The following is a 17,846-nucleotide window of genomic DNA, read 5'->3' as shown; positions in this document are numbered from 1 at the left end:
CTAGTAGGGGCGGTTTGCATCCTTTGGCCTCTTCAGCTGCACTTTGAGTCTTTTCATGCCGATCTGGAAGCCGTTCATTGACTGGATGGCAGCTTGGGCACTACCTGGGTTGTCGAAGCTCACAAACCCTGGGGGAAAGGCGAACAGAGAGAGAGAGAGAGAGAGAGAGAGAGACACAGAGAGAGAGGAAAAATTATGTTGTTAGATAAAGAGGAACGGCAGGGTGTGATTATAAAAGAATGGAGTAAGGATGAGTTCAATAACTTCAAGCTGTAAATTTAAAGGGACACATGATTGCAAATTTGAAAACAATTAACATCAACAAAATGATGACTCTTAAGTATTTATCTAAACAAAATATGTCTGACAAAGCGTAGATATGTCTATATAAAAATATGGCAGTCACAGTTACAGCAGGGGGAACAGCATGCAGCCTAAAACATCAATAAGACTGTGCAGTATTTTGAGTTTCAGTGTGTAACTTCCACTCGAATGTGAAAAAGCATCAAATCACAAATTAAACCTGCATCTGAAAATTGCAACATGAATAATACAACATTAATGTTGTGTTGTATTAATGAGCAAAAGCTAATTTGCAAATGGGTTGCACCTGATGGACTCTCCATTAAACATTCTCCACAATCCATTTATAATTTGACACATAATTATACGTTTGGCTACATTGTGCTGTCATTGGCACAAAGTGAGACGACAGTTCTCTGTCTTTGCATGCTGGAGTAACTCTTATATTCTCCTGTGATATTCTTAACACATGCATTGTTTTGGATTTTGCATACAGTTATGCTACAGACAGGCATGAGAGTCAGCGTATGTCACAATAACAACATTATAACTGTGAAGGTAAAACAAAGTTTTTAAAATATGTATCATGGACAATGTTAAAGAAATTATAACTGCTGTGAGAGAAGCTGCAGAGAAATTCTTGTGTTTTCAGTTTTTAAAGGGAGAGGCGTAGAGAGGTTAGGAGGGGGGAGGGGGGTGTTGACTGTGGTGTACAAGGTGATTAGTGAAAAAGAATAATCAGAATAAATAACCAATAATCTTTTGGTTTTGTTTATTTTACCCACCAAAGCATTTACTTTGGTTTGTCGCCCGATCCACAAACACTTTGGAGGAGATGACATTACCGAAAGGCAGGAACATCTGCATCAGCTCTCCATCCCCAAACTCCTGAGGGAGGTGGTAGATGAACAGGTTGCAGCCCTCGGGTCCTGCAAGGAAGCAAGCAGAAGACAGACAACACAGGGGGAGACAGAAAAAAGGGCAAAGGTTGAAGAAAGAGAGACAGGGGGAGAGGTGAGAAAAGAAAGACCAGGACAGGAAAACATTCACTGATGACTATAAGAACTAAAAGAAAAAAAAAGAAAACATCACAGAGCATCACGGTAGAGAAACTTTGCTGAAAAGCCCTGGTATCCTTTGACATATAATGCATAGATACTCTGCACTCTGCATGGGTTTTTGTGTTTTCGTCTCTCACTAATTTTATGAATTGAGATACATACTGCATCCTTAATAAGCACAAATTTTAAGATAAATTGATTGACTAACAAAAATGAATTGATATATCAATTAATGAAATTTGAATGAAAATGAAACAGTGAGACTGTCTGCATGTCTAATACAGGGTTCCCACATTATTTCCCTTCTTATGAATTCTATCTATTTTCACTTATTATACTCCTCCCCCCACCCCCCATAAAACTGAGCTTTTATGTTATTGTTTTATGTTGGGATTGGTTAAATATTACTTGTAAATTATCCTAGGTTCACTGTTCTTTTGAGTTTCATGGGAACTGGGAAACTTTCAAAAGATTTTCCATATACATAACTTTAACTTATTAAACTACACTAAATGCTTAAATGGCAACTTGTGGGATGCCCAGATGTTAAACTATTTGCATTACAGTCTTTGTTTTCCACAAGAGGGCAGTAAGGTTCCAGGCACTGGTGTTCTAAACCCAAAGGTCATTAAGTTCATGAGTAGGTTTACAGCTCAGTTTGACATATTCAGTAATATCCTGTTTTCTTTCATTCATTAAGCTCTTCTCTTCGTTGTATATTTTTTGACAGTGACGAACAATAAGTCATCATTTGTTAACTATTGAAAAATCACTGAAAAACATAGCATTATGAACTGTTTATCACTACACTGGCAGGTCGAGCTAAATATAAGCAAATGTTTGCAGCATGTCTGAAGAGTGTGTGTGTGTGTGTGTGTTACCTTCTCGTTGCTGCTGTGGAATGATTGGTGGAGGGTGGGGAAAGGCTTGGCTGATCTGACCGTATGCAGCAGGGTAGGCTGCTGAGACACACAAGTACACACACAGTGCGGATCAGATAACAGTCATGACTAGCACACACTCGGATACATACAAACAATGTGATATATGCAGGGGCACAGCAGGCAATCGATCAGATAACAGACAAAGGGGTCTACATGTTGCACAAACACACACTGAGTACAGCACACAGAATAAATTGATGTAGTGAGACGGTAACACTCAATGTTACATGATCAAAATTCTAATTTGAACAAAGGAATGCTTATCTTTATCTTTATCCTTGCCTTTCTCTCTGTCATCCCTTCTTTCTTTCTCTCTTTCTCTCACAAACACACACTCAGGGCACACGCACATGTCCATGCATATATGCAGACACACACCCGGTGCTGTGGTGAGAGTGACAGACAGACCTGCATACTGCTGGACTCCTGTGTAAGCCTGCTGGAGAGGATCAGCTGCAGTGGGACTTTGAGCTGCTTCAACAGAGACACACAGTAGGAGGAGAAGGAGGAAGTGGCATAGGGGAGCACAGATGGATAGAGGTGTGTGTGTGTGTGGAAGGGGGGAGATGAGGCAGAGAAAGAGAGACGGAGGGAGAATGTAGATGGAGGAGAGGGCACAGAGAAAGGCGAGAGTAATATATAACAAGGGTGAGAGGAAGGAGGACGAGGGAGAAAAGAACAGACAGTAGAAGAAAAGCAGAAAGGTTAGAGAGCCGAACAGCGTGGAGTCAGCTCGCTTCAGGTGCGTGAGGAACTGAATTTGAATCTCCTTCTCTTTTGCAGACCTTTTTACTTAATGTTTCTCCCGCAGCATTTCAAAATGAGCTCATTTTTTTTTACTAGTAAAGGCAGGAAATGTTTAACTATGAAGGGCTAAAATTGAGAAAAATAAACACACCAGCACTGTCACCACAGGGGAAACAAACATGCGTATTACACACAAAATCTATAAATATCTATCTATAAAGTTACAAATACAAACACCACTGGATACACCTGTTGCTATCACTTCACACATGTTAGAGGATTTAATTCTCCCTGGATCCTGACACACACACTTGTAACAACCACAGATGCTGCCTCACACTTTTTAACTACCCCATCTGCACATAAAATACATGCACATTAAGTACACCACTGAGAGAACACACATACACACAGATAACAACGTACACACAGCGTCAACCCTAATACTGAACAATCACTGAGGACCAACAGCAACACTTATAGCCACAAGAAAGAAAGGGAGAAGTATGGGCTTAAATAAACAGTTACAGTCTGAATAATCATAGTCACAGTGTCATTCTCTGTAAGCTTGTCATTTATTTATTTATTTTTTTACTGCTGGGGGAATTGTAAGTCTGTGAATGTGTAGCAGCAGGGCACTGGTTGATTACAATCAGATTATCTATATTTGTATTAGGACATTTTTTTGAGGAACTACACATAAAAATTCTACAGTATAAATAAGGGTGAGGATGGGTACAGGAGAGAGAGCTACCTTCAGAGAGAGAGGAGAGGAAGCAGCCACCCTGAACCCCAAAACAACTCCGCGGAGCCACTCCCAAGCCGTTTTTCTCTGAGTCCTCTCTAAAAACCACCTCCTGCAACACTGCGGAGACAAGAGTATAAAAAAAAACAAAAAAACAAAAGAAGACAGATTTTTTTCTACCGCCTCTTCACAAACAGAACCCGTGAGGTACTAGCCACGGCTCATGACACAAGCGCATACTTAGGCTCCAGCAGCCCATAAGCACCTTTGCCAAACACTCATCTCCTTGGCATGCTCACTGTCTGCGGGCTACATTTGTCTGGCCTCGGCCTCCTGAACATGCCTCTATAAGCCTGCAGCATGCACACTTTGCTGTTACAGCAGATGTCTATAGAATTCCAGGCTTCACTGTCATAACCTTTACCGTTACCTTTAGTCATAATTTTAGCCATCTTTACTTCAATAGTTTTTGTATCTGAGAGTTGTTTTTACACACATGCCCCTGAGATGATGATCAGACCTACCAGGGTAATGGTGTATTCCGTTGGTGAAGACAGCTTCTGCAGGGGGCTGCCCGTTTGCCTGCGGGGGCGGCATGCCAGTAAAACCATTTACACTAATGGGAGAGGGGATGCTGGTCACTGTGGGGGCGCTGATGCCTGGGGGCGTGCTGCCACCTGCAGCCGTGAGGGCAGACAGACAAAAACAGAGAAGAACAGTAAGCATTCCACTGTATATTTTTCCCCTAAGACATTATGGAGAAGTTTTACTCTGACTGGCCACATAGTAACTCCTGCAAATGTCAGAGGGGCCGGTCCACTGGGCTGTTGAAGACACTAAATGTCAGGGCTGATTTTGTGTCCCTGTATGGCACTTAGTGTGACACAACAGCCATTAGAACTCAGCTCTGTCTGAGAATAGAGAATACTGTGTTGATATCAAACGAGTACCAATCATATCTTTTCAGAATTATGTTCATTTGCCTTCCTTCAGTGCATCAAAAAAAATTTACAGTTTGATATTTAAAAGCTGCTGCATTTTCTCCCTGCAGTGATGCTATGACCATTTTCAAACTCTACTAGATTTTCATACTCTATTAGATTCAGTGTTTCTACTTCTAATTCTGCACTTATAAAGAAATTAAACATGATTAAATTGTTACATTAAAATATTCAATACTAATATTATAATAGTTTTTAAAGCTGTTTTATTTTACATCTACATGGTAAAAAAAGGCTGAACCTTAGATAATTTAGTTATACAATAAACTGAACACATGACATAAAATATCACATTTAGAAAAAACATATAAAACAACACATGTACAAAATATTATATTTACAGAACAAATCTGATATATTCCATGGATGGATATATAACTTACTATTTTTAAATTTAGATTCATGACCAAAAGTAACTTTCTTTTAACTTGACATTATTATTAAAAAGGAAAGATGAGTTATGGGTCTTTCATTTATATTTATTTTATCTGTCATTTGTTAATCAACAAGCCCCAGGCCTCCTATCATTTGCTTGAAAACCATCATGTGGCTTACTATTGACAGCAGTAGGCTTGCGGCAGAAGCAACAAAAAAAAATGTATGTTTGTCTTTGACAATAGTGTTCTTCACTTGTTACTTCAATAGACTGAAGTAACAAGTGGCATTTCCATGTTGATCAGAAATGATCAAAAACATCTTCAGTTGGTCCATAATAGAATAGAATTACTTTATTCAACCCAAGCTTGGAAATGTCACTGTTACAGCAGCAATATACTGTTGACCTTCAGGCTTACCTGACGTGGGGGTCAGCGGTGCTCCTGGGAGGCCATTGATGGTGGCCATGTGCTGCATCTGGGCAGCGGCAAAGGCTGCCATTGGACTGAGGTAGCCTCCCTGGCCTACAGATGCCATCAATGCTGCCTGCTGCTGCACCTGCATGGGGAGTAGGAAATATAAGCTGTTAGGCAGTCCTTCCATATGTTTTTAAATGTAATAAATTTTACATCTTCTTTTGGCATTCTGGATTTATGTGAGAACTGGTCTTGAACACTCCATTTAATCTGTGGCTCATTGAATAAATAACTGTGGATGAAAAAAAAGGCCTTGCCTGAGCGTAGGCTCCGTAGGCTCCAAACTGCAGGGCCATAGGGTTGAAGATGCCCATCTGACCAGCCATCTGCTGCATGCGGCGGATGGTGCGCTCCTTATCCGTGTCTGCGAACTTTACCACCAGACTGGATGAGGCACCCTGTGCACCCACCCACCCACAACCACGTGCACACACACACACACACCAGGCATGCATGTTAGTGCGGTTTAATAGACACATGACATACTGTAAGCTTGTATATTGCATACACAAGGTACACAGATTTCTTCAGCGAAGGGAGTGCCCCATGTTAGGAGTTGGCACCCATTGGCTTAGAAAACTTAAAAGGGGGGTCATGATCTGAAGGACACATTTTCCCACTAAGATTCATAAGTATAATTCAACTTTAAGAAGGTACCGTAATTCAGAGCTATTTGACTCATCCCTCTGTGACTCACCTCTCACACACACCTACATGCTCACACATAGTTACGGTGTACTCACAGGCATTGTCTGGCTGCCGTGTAGTGCACTGATGGCTGCCTGAGCTTCAGCATGAGAGGAGTATTTTACAAACGCACAGCCTAATGAGAGAGAGGCAAAAATGAGTAAACGGATAAAAAGACCGTAAGAAAGAAAAGACAGAAGTTATTAGAAAAGCATCACAGGGACAAAAAGCACAGGGGTTTTTCACCTGGAAGAAGTTTCCTACAAGATTAGAGCTGCAAACATTCTGTAAGGACAGGCTGTGCTGCTGCAGACAGTTGCGTCAGTGTTGATTGACGCTTAGCAAACAGGCCAAACATGCCACTCTGACACCAATAACAACTTCAGGGATCTTCTGATCGGGCTTAAAATGCCACAGCATACTGGTGTTGCTTACTATTGACAAGCGCTGTTGATGTATTTGAATGATCAAGTTCCCAGTAATTATTGAGCTAAAGCCCACTTAGCCGAGCCGCTGGCTGATGAAGCCTTGTTAATGGAGCTTTTGCGGCAGAATCAGAATGATCAAGCTCACTGTAATCATCAGGCTTAGTTATCATTGGGCTCCATTGATTGGCTGTTAAGCTCACTGATAAACTTCATGCAATGAACTTGTGTAGCACTCGGACAACATTTTGAAAGGACATTTTTCTGGCATGACATGAAGCCCGGTGGTTAATAAGGAGGTTGAGTCTGTTTTTTTTTTCTTTTTATCAAAGCCATGTAAGTTGACTTGAGTTGAGGTTAATGGGGTTCATCTGTAAAAAGTTAGTGGTTTATATCTCTCCTCCCTGTGGACCAAGATTTCCAGTGACATTTACTCTTGAAATTTACAGAATCTACAGTATTCTTATGTAACCTCTCCTCTGATGATTGTGAAATAGCCCTGTGCTTTGACATCTCTCAACATGAAGCATTTTAAAAAGAACTTTGCAAAGTCACCAACTTTGAAAGGCCAAATCATTTCTGTGCAGTAGTGTGTGGAACAAAAAAACAAAGTTTGCTGGCTCAAAGTTATTAATGGATACAAACTCACCTTTGCTGTTTCCGTCAGGACCTCTGAGGATGGTGCATTCCTCAATACTGCCGAAGGACTCGAAAAGGCGCCGCACATCATCTTCTGACTGTTGCTTGTTGAGCATGCCCACAAAGAGCTTTCTGTCTTCTAAAAGGAAAAGGAATAGGTCATGATCAGAAAATATACTTTTTGATTTTCTACATATTTATTTCTACAGCAGTTTCTGCTCATCCTGTTTGACATTTTTTTAATACCGTCACAGGTTTGTAGCAAACGAATTGGATTGCCTCAAAAAAAAATCAGTTCAGAACTGGCTGTTTGAGGCTTTTTGTGTAGGCCTTATGTGTTCTTCCTGTCCCTCCGTGGTTTTTCTGGTGTTCTAGCCAAAGACAGGCATAACTGGTGGTTTAAATTGGACATAGTTGTGAATGCTGAGTGTGAACGGTTGTTTGTCTCTCTGTTTTGCGCTGGCGACCCATCCAACCTGCCTCTCGCTTGGTGTCAGCTGGGATATGCTCCAGCCCCACTGCCATCCTCTGCAGGGTAAAATGGCTATAGCTAATGGATGATGATCAAGGCAAGCAAACACTTTTCTGTGCTGTCTCTGTCCTATGGGAGCACAGTTGGATTCATGCATGGCAAAGTCTGATACTAACAACAGTGCTCTCTCTCTCTCTCATATCATATTCACTGCTGCTTGTTCAACCTAGTGGCTCTGTGGTAAATGTTTGTTTATAACCATGTGCCAACCTAAAACCTTTATACAAAAAATGTAAACTGAAAGTAAAAGTACACAGAGTTGATGTTACACCTATATACAATTATTTCAGGACTACTCTAGTATCTTATTTTGTTTTATTGAAACTTCTGAAATGAAGCCATGACAGGAACAGGCAGGGCTAAGAAGCTCTTTCTTTTCTATGGTCCTGATGCTACATTTAATATCCACTTTGTCCTGACTATTTCAGCAGGTTTCATTGGAATCAATACAAACGACATGTGACACAATCCACGGACCAACTCGTCACAATGCTCTGACATTTTTATCACTCATTTGATAGGGGAAAAAACTATGTCTGTTACAGATGTCTGAGACAAGACGAGCCTTGACAGGCCTCTCCTCATGTCAGAAGAAATATGCATAAATCATGTTAAATCGAGCTTTTGGGGTTGAAAAAAAGCTAACTTTGTTGTAGGGCTTCACGCTTTTGCAAACAAATGTATTTAGTTTCCTATGTCTCATTTATAAAAGAACAACAACCACTCATAGATGGCAACTGCTGTCCTATTCTGCCTTAGTGGAACTCAAACAACATCTCGTCTCAACTAACTTGAATTCTCTGCTGTCAAAAAGTCTAAAAAATAGTCAGAGGATTTAAGTCAATCATGTAGTGGTTTAAAATAAAACATAAATGCTGTATTAAGCCTCAGTTAATTAATGTCAACCAATGTTTTACAGTGTTAGAGGGAAAGACAGTAAACATTTTTTACTACCCAGATATTTCGGTGTGCAGAGCCATTGACTGTTCTTACATTACACAGAAACTATGTTTGGAAATTAATGAGCCTCGGTGCTATTGCCTCTGAATGTGCTCTGCAAATTAATGTGTGTGTAGGTGTGGGTATGCATGAGTGCGTGTATGTGCATGCGTCGTTAGGGTCCGTTCCCCACTGCCTGTGCTTGACAGGGTGTCCTTGCCGAGTCAACAAGACTAATCTGTGCTCTGGCCTTGCACAGGGGTGGGGTGGGGTGGGGAACCGAGTGTTTACAAGAGTGTAGCACACATCAGAGTTGGAGGACACACACATATGCACAGACATGCAACCCCCCCCATTTTCTTAGACACATGCAGACACCTCACTACTGGCCCACAGTTCTCCAGGGAAGCCACCACTACACATTACATCTTTCTTTGGGAAAGGACTTAACACACACATGCATACACTCTCATATTCAGCAAGAGAGTAAATCAATATAAACCACAGCCTCAACAACGATGTAAAGCTCTCTCTCTCTCTCTCTCTCTCTCTCTCTCTCTCACACACACACACAACAGTATATGACAATGGCTCTCACTGATCTCCCCCTACTGTAATGTTCAGTAAGCAGGAGTTCTACAAGATCCATAAAACGTATTAGATTTTAATTCTATTATTGATTTTTGGCACACTTTGCAGTATAGTCCTTTTCATCATAGCATTATCAGTGGCACAGAATCTTCCCCAGTATTATCAGTTATACTGTGTGCTGTACTCAAAGTGCTGAGGTACTTTTACTCCAATGTATTCATTTTTTAATAGAAAATATACAGTTTAAGATTCAGCAAAAAGATCCACAAACTGTACAAATGGTTGCTTCCATTATTAACTGGTTTTTCACATAGGGGACAGGGTTTCATGAGAAATTTTAAATGCACCTAGTAAACACCTGAAAATCAAAAAAAAAAACTGAAAAAAATGAAATCATTTTGTTGTTTCCCTCTTTGAATTTTGCATTAAACACAGATGATCATGCCATTGGCTCTAAACCTTTTGGCTTTATAACAAGCAGTAGCTGGTTGTGGATCTGTGCCATGCCTCAGATGTCTATGTTTTGTTAGCAGTTCCAGAGAGGAGTCTACGTATTTCATTTTCAAATAATAACACAGAAGTAAAATCATTCATTATTTCACCAAAAATGGTCTCACTGCTCAGATTTATTTTCAGGCCCACATTACATAGGTAATAATATAATACACTCTGGTTCCATCTGGATCAGCTGCAACAGTAAAATAACACTGTGCCACTTTTTTACTTTTGATACTTTAAGTAGAGTTTGCCAGTAATATTAATTAATAACATTTACACTTTTACTTAAATACAAGATGAGCTTTTAGTTTACCGCTGCAAGTGTTATGTAGCTTTGCTCTAATATGTGAATAATGTAGGGGACTAAGGTCGAAAAAAGGTACATGCATAACTTGGAAAAATAGATGTGTAGGGAATAGACAAGAGGGAGGCAAGTGGACTGAGGACATACATACAGAGAAAGACAGCCCATACACAGACAGGTATGAACGTCCTGCATTGCCCTCACTTTGCTTCCTCGTGCTCTGCGCTTGCCTCCGTTCCCTCTCGCTCCATCAATCATACTCAGAGAACCACCAAGCTAAATAGAAGAGGATGTTTCACAATCTCTCTTCCTTTCCTTAAAGGTATTTTTTCTATACACCTCTCTCTCAGTTTATATGCTTCCACTGCTTATCAACCTTCAACTCCTTGCATGCTGTATTTCTTTTTTCCTCTCTCTCTCTCTCTCTCTCTCTCTTTTCTTCTTTCTTGCGGCAGGAGAATCGCTCTGGTGCCAATTATATTAACAACTGCAAAGTTTGAAAGACTCCAGCCAAAACTGGTCAAACTACATCAATCTTCTCTTGTACAGTCCATTGATTGATGTCAGGAGCAGGTCACTACATGTCTAGACATAGAAAATTCACTTTAAGCAGCCTAAGCTGTCAATACAGCATGATGCACACAAAATGCCAGACTAGAAATCCCTTTTCATTCACACAGATCTGTCATTTAAATCTGCTGTTCATTCGTGTTATTTAAACTTTGTGACATCAGTCCTATAGGGTTTACTTTCTGGCTGACAGGTTTTTCAAGGTGTTGACAAAAAGCTGCCCCACAAGCATTATAAGGCATGAATGTGCGTATACATACATCAGCACATATGATGAAACTCTAAGTAAGGAGCTGGAGGCTGCACTGGCCAGGAAGAGTTTACATAATGTGTTCTGAATACTAGAGGGTCCGGCCAGGCCGTGCTGTCAGCCCGTGTCGAGGCACAGGGCATCCTCTAATGGGACAGATAATGGTGAGGCTGATACGCACAGGCAGCGTGTTTGTAGGCCTGGAACAAAGAAAGGAAGTTGAGGGAAAGGAAAGCAGCAAAGAAGGTCATACAGTACCTCCTCGACTCTCACTGTCTGCTGGCTTCACCTGGATCGGTCTGTTCATCTGTGACAGCAAGAGAAAGTAATAGGATGAGAAGAAAGAAAGAGAAGAAAACAAGAGACAAAGAAACCAGTTAGCATCATGTTATGACACAAGCTTTTAACCCACTTCTCTACCAAAAATAAAAAAACTTTTGTAAAATCACTCAGCCAAATTGCTGGTAAAGTGTATTGAAAATCTCCAAAGCTGTAGCACTTATAGCCATTGGGGGGGATAGCTGGTTGGGAATATGGGTTGGAAATATTATTTGATCTGAGATGAAAGGACAGAGAAGGGGTTGGAAAGGGGGATAAGCAGAGGGATGATGGGAGTGATAGAAAAAGGGATGGAGGGAGGCTGGTGGAGAGGTAACTCTGGGTCAGCAGAGCCACTGTGACTGTGTATCGCCTGTATCCGGATGCTTGTGTGTCATCATAACATGGTGTGTGGACTGAGAAGTTGTTGTGGATGTACACACACATACAGCAAAATCAACACACAGTATCAAAATCAACACACAGTATAAAGAGAGTAGCTACTACATATTGTTCCTGCACTCTACTCTCAGCCTCAAACATAAGCTTGTACAAGTGTGCAAACTTAGACACACACACACACACGCTGTCCCCCAGTGAGACCTTTCCACACTGTGTCCGCTGAGGCCCTCCTTTCATTTCACTCCTGCCTGTCAAAATTTCCCTCTCCGCCTAGCCACGCTGCTAAACGCTCACCGCCAATCAATTTTTAATAATGCCAATCGCCACGCTGCCAGGAGGAATGGAAAGAAAAGGAGGAGGAGGAGGAGAGGATGTTACACATGGGATGAAAAGGAAAAGCGAAAGGTCAAGGTTCTGTGTAATGCAGCATCAGAGTTTGGCAAAATATAATTAAATCTTTCCTTTCGAGTTTGCTAATATTATCATCATGAATCTACAATCTTTTCAGATGATTCACCAAAGGCAGAAAAAACAGCTCTCTGAGTGTGAGGACGCAAGGACATGATGTAAACACAATTAGCGCTTGGACCTTTACCCTTTTTCTGGCACTTTTCTGCTGCTAATTTTAAAATCACATCATTCTCCACAACACTTGTTTAAAATAGAGTTACCCATTCCTCCCTCTCCCTCATCTCCTCCCTCTCTTTGACAGCCAAGAGAACCCTACTAATGTTTTTAATGTGCTGTGATGCATTATTTATCAGAGTGGCAGTTGATATGGGGAAACAAGAGAGAGAGAGAGAGAGAGGGGGTAAAGAAAATGGGGAAAGGGGGAAAACAAGTGAAATAAGAAAAAGAAGTGTGATCACAAGAAGAGTGAAACCAAAGAGGGTGATAAAAAGTAGCTAAAACAGTTAAAAATAAAAAGGTGGTAGTGGTGGTGGTAAAGTAGGGTGTTTAAAGTGAAAGAAATATTGTGGTAAAAAAAGAAAGTGGGGGAGGAAAGAGGAGAGACGGGAGGAGAAATGAGAAAAAGAGGACATAGGGGGAGATGAGGACATAGATCAGAGCATGGGGACAAGGTCAGCCCAATGCTCCCAGGGGGCCTATAAGCCTGCATACATATGAGCACTTTTACCATGACCCATACAAATGGTCTGGCCTCAATCTGACCTAATTGTGTTTCACCTCTGCAGGTTTTATATGCAAGCACTGGTTGTATATGATAACACCTAACCCTCTGAAAGGATCTTTAATTTTCCAAGTTTTAATTTTAGTATGTGCTGAGATTTTAGGGACTGTATGGAAATGATCTGGATGTGAAAATGTGCAAAGTTTTTGTATTTCACTTAAAGATCACTCAGCGTCATCAAAAATAAGAATACTGCTTTCTCATATTTCTGCCTTCTTCCACCTCAAAATATCTGTAATAGTGCATATTTTTTTCCTGTGATCCTGAAAATTTTTTTTAGATAGCGTTCAAAATAATATCAAGTGGTCAAACCATTATTTTCTTTTGTCACTGAGACCTGAGTGCAGTTTCATGGGCTCTCTATCAGTGCTTTCCATTACCCCCACACCCATAAACAGCTTCAAGGTCAGTTTTATCATCCTGCTCATAATAGGGGTGAGTTAGCACCAGCCCACTGGACAACCCATCCCAAAACAGTTGTTAAAAGCAGACGCTGACTCGCACCGATAGCTCCCCTAGGAAGTCTGTGGTGTTGATGTAGCTAAAGCCAGATGGCAGCATTGAGCAGGAGAAGTTTTTTTTTTAGCCTGATGCCAGCATGGAAATAAAATTACATACATTCATATACTAACACACATGCACACACAAGCAGGCATGTAAAGCTTACATGACTAGATTGCATGCTTGCAAACAGGAGCTTGGCTGATACACAAACATGCAACATCATAAATAGACCTACGCATCCAAGCATGCATGGCAGCACTGGATACAAACAAGCACTTGCACACAATGGATATGTAAATGTAGCCTTGTGAGTCAACAGTACCTAAATATGCTCATCTCGCAGCATGCACGCCTAATACCTTGCTTGTAGCTCGCTATTTCTCCTCAGCCTTGTAAGCGGGGACGGCTATTCATCCACGCATATGCCTTTAAAAAAAAACTAGTCGAGTCCACACAGTGACACACACTCACACACACACACAGACTGAGCTCCATTGTTGCTGAAAGTCCACCTCAGCAGCCTTGTGTTAGAGTGGCCTTGGTGTACCACATGATCGACAGCTCAAGAAGAACTGCAGCTACACAAAAGCACAAGGGCGCACACACATTCTTGCTACACTCCTCTGTTGATTATGTAACTCAATGACAGCGCTCTGCCTCAGTGCTGCCACAGATTCCCTGTTAACTAGAAGCTGAGGGAATACATGGTCTGCATGCAGTCTGTGCTGTACCAAACTGGTGAGTCATTCTTCTGAATCAGTCTGGTACTGCTTGATGTCTAGCAAGGCCCACTAGATTAGCTCCGAACAGTGTGGGACATTGCCTTATTGGATTCTACCTTTAAATGGGACAAAACTGAAGTCCTTGATTCAAGTTTTGCTTCTGACTGTATTGATTTTGCTGCGTACAAACCACAAAAAAATGAAGTTACAAAAACAATGTTACGATGACATCTCTGTGGGATTTCTATCCACTAGATTTCTGTACACTGCCTTATTATGTCAAGTGTGCTTCACAATACAGTTTATTAACAGTAGATCATGGCAGCCTCCATGAGCCGCACACACAAAACATAATGCATGCACACACTACTAGAGCAATACACTCACAAGGACACAAAAGTCCAGAGTCGCTCACACACCCATCATTCTCTGTGAAAAAGAATATTGAAAGTATGCTTTGCGAAACTCGGGAGAGGGAGGTAGGATTTTCTCATTTTCACCCTCGTCTAGCAGATGTGTTTTTGAGAGAGAGTAGAGCAGTGCAGGCCAGGTCATTTCATTATCACAGTGAGAAAGCACTCCACCAAACTCTCCCAGGAAAGCAAGGAAGGCTGCTCATAATATTCCTCCTCTACTATTGTCAAAACCTGCTCTATTTTACATTCTACAGCTGAAAGCCTTTTTTTTCTTTTACTTTCCAATTGCTTTAATTCTGTCTCTTTCAGTGTTTCAGTGTTGAGATGTTTGGGTTTTCTTGTGCCCTCTGTTCACATTGAATCCTAAGTGCGAAAGCAAGTATCTGAAAAAAGGAGCCGTTCCAAATGTTGAGATTCTCCGCAGGAGCAACATTGCTGGGTCTGTGTAACCAAATGCCAGTATTCATGTCAAATGAAGCACTGGCACTCGACCTGGACCTGCTTTCCAAAGTGTCTCAGCATGCACAACACTCATCTTGGGATGGAAACACGCCAATGGAAACATTAGCTGAACAAATATGGTTATAACCCAGAGATGCTTTTGGGAAACTGGGCTCTTTACAGAGAAAAAAAACAACTAACCCTTGGCAGAAACGTTTAGCAGGTGTGGAATAGATTTTACCAGTGGTCACAAAAGCATTGATTTTATAATAATTCACAGTTTAAGTTATTGTAAACCCACAAATGACCACCACGCATTTCCATTAAAGCTCCTACAGCACATGTGAAATTTTTCATTTTATTGACTTTTGCAGCCTCTTGAGTCACAAAACTAGATTTTACAACATTTGAAACTGACACACTTTCACCATCATCAGCCCTCTAATGTGCCTACTGGAACTGAATCAGTGTGTGTGAGGAGGAGAGTTATTTTTGTCGAAGGAGAAGATGTTTATCAAAAGCAAAATGTCAGCCAGGCACCTGTTATAGCCTAATCTTATACTCAGCTAATGTTGGTGACAAATGGTTTTCAGTTATCCAGGTTGAGACTGAACCAGAGAAGCAGCTTTTAGTTCATAGCATACAGCTTTGAATTTTCTAATTTGACCCAAAGCTAACAACATGCTAACTCATGTCCTATTCAGCAGTGCTGCATAGAACATTAGGTACAGACTAAAATATGCTTTGGTAGCTGTAGTTCTTTCCTCTAAAATGTTTGTAGCCATCACCAACCAATATAAACAACAATAATATTTCAATAATTCACATATGATAGTGAAGTGTAACTATTCCAGCTCCTCTTGTCGATGTTGATGATAATGTATCTTAAAAATGGAAAAAAAGACACAGATACTATCATAGTGTGCAACAACAAACCTTACAGTAAAGACTAAAGAAGTGTGGGAGAGCCAGGGATTCAGGTCAGCACTTTGACTTAAACACACAATAAAGAATGTGACTGATGGCATTACTTTTCTCCTTTTTTACCCATAGATTGTGATAATGTCATTGCTGGCTACAAGAATTGTATAGTGTAAATGTGGTATAGTGAGAGCCCCTGTGACAACTCAATTAGGCTGTGAATAATGTTCTTTGTTTTTTAGGTTTGAAATGTACTTTATATTATGCTGTTGACAGGCTGCATCCAATGCAGTGATGATTCTTAAAAGCTAATAATCTCTTTTATCTGTAATCTCTTTGTAAATATTACAAGCAGATAAAAGGATTCACTTTTTATGTTTTTACCTTATGATATTATTATCTGAAACTCATATTTAAAAAAGGGAGTTTAGAATTTAATTCTTGCTCTAAAAAAACATCAGCCTTCATGTTTTTTGGCATTCTGATAGTAAAGTTTGCAATCACATTTTTTAAGAAACAAGTTATATATTCATTTTATTTATTTTTTAATTTTATTTTATAACATTTTTAATTATTTAATTTTACAGAATTTTTAATTCCTATATAAGTACATATGTTTCAGGTATGTTACTGGAAATTCAAATTCCAAACAAACCTCAAAATCCTTTGTGCTCCTGCACCCTAAAATACCCACAATGCACTGTGATTTGATGTGGTCTCAGGCCCTATTTGACACAAACGTTCAGGTTAGTCTACAGTTGTGCTGCTAAGGTTTTATAAATTGATTAATGGTAAAATCCCAGTTGGATTGTGCACAAGTTTAATCTCCATTAATGCCTGCACATCTCAGTGAGTATGTTTCTATTTCCTTCCCCCCTGTAGCTCCTTATCCTGACATACAGCCAAACATTAGACCTCTCTTTTGAAGTGAAACATATTGCACAGAGATCAGTGTCTGTGTGTGAAGGTAAAGAGAGCTATAAAACAAAACATCCCAATCTCTTTTCTTTTGTTGCATTCTCTTCTTCTTTATCCCCTCTCATCTTTACAGACAAACAGAGATGGGCAATCTGTTTCACGTCAGATCAAGGTTGAGAAGAGTTTTTTTTTTTCTGACATTGGGATGGCCTGGCCCCGGTTGTTTGGGCAGGGATTGAGTGGCATACTGCAGTCAGCCTGAGTGGACAGAAACAAAATAAATACTAAGGAGAAAAAAAGGCATCCAGATGAATTATGAATTGGAACAGACTGTGCTTTCTTTGGCTGTTACGCTGCAGCACTGAGGTGGCTAGTAAAACAACAACGTGGCTGCAGTGTGCATCGTGGCAAATGAGGCACTGGTACGGTACTTATTTATTTATCAATATTTCTTTGTGTTCACATTGTTGCAAAGGAGATAAAGCACTGAGCAAAAATAATTGACTAAAAACATGCAAATTATCATTAAGGATTTTCATTTGCAAAGGCTTCACATTTAATTGAAGTGTCACACATTTTATATGTAGTGCTAAAATTCTTCTCAAAGCGTCCACGTGAAGGAGAAAACATCTTTCTCTGCCTGTTTCCACATGCTGCTGCTCGCTCTGTGTTTGCTGCTGTCCCAGTAGTGTCTACAGAGATCACTACATCTCCACAAAGGCAGATGAAAGGAAAAACACACAGAGATCACAAAAGGAGGCAAGCCTCTCTGTCTGACCCTCTGATCATCCCTGATTCCTTCATCAACATGGCTTTTACGTGCTGCTCAAGCATTCACAGAACATGAAGACGCACACAGACGTCCAAGTCAGATATGCACAGCGCATCGTTCTTGACCTTGTTAATAATCTGTGTGGCAAAATAA

At 40.5% G+C, this 17,846-nt stretch overlaps 1 protein-coding gene across 4 annotated transcripts in view; it reads right to left on the bottom strand.

Annotated features, from left to right (window-relative positions):
• The window catches only part of celf4 (CUGBP, Elav-like family member 4), a 69,242-nt gene continuing 51,396 nt past the window's right edge, over positions 1-17,846 (bottom strand). The window contains exons 3-13 of one of the 4 annotated variants that reach the window (XM_028404984.1): positions 11,346-11,394; positions 7,414-7,542; positions 6,396-6,475; positions 5,910-6,050; positions 5,596-5,734; positions 4,325-4,477; positions 3,810-3,920; positions 2,717-2,779; positions 2,246-2,323; positions 1,089-1,232; positions 1-128 (exon numbers count right to left, since the gene is read on the bottom strand). In XM_028404984.1, coding sequence (XP_028260785.1) covers positions 1-128; positions 1,089-1,232; positions 2,246-2,323; positions 2,717-2,779; positions 3,810-3,920; positions 4,325-4,477; positions 5,596-5,734; positions 5,910-6,050; positions 6,396-6,475; positions 7,414-7,542; positions 11,346-11,394 — 1,215 coding nt within the window. Of the gene's footprint in view, positions 129-1,088; positions 1,233-2,245; positions 2,327-2,716; positions 2,780-3,809; positions 3,921-4,324; positions 4,478-5,595; positions 5,735-5,885; positions 6,051-6,395; positions 6,476-7,413; positions 7,543-11,345; positions 11,395-17,846 lie in introns of those variants that run through there. The other 3 variants (XM_028404986.1, XM_028404985.1, XM_028404988.1) reach the window with 3 other exon arrangements.

Source organism: Parambassis ranga, chromosome 5 (genome assembly GCF_900634625.1).
Source record: "Parambassis ranga chromosome 5, fParRan2.1, whole genome shotgun sequence".
Taxonomy (NCBI): Eukaryota; Metazoa; Chordata; class Actinopteri; family Ambassidae; genus Parambassis; species Parambassis ranga.
This window is presented reverse-complemented; position numbering and strand designations above follow the sequence as displayed.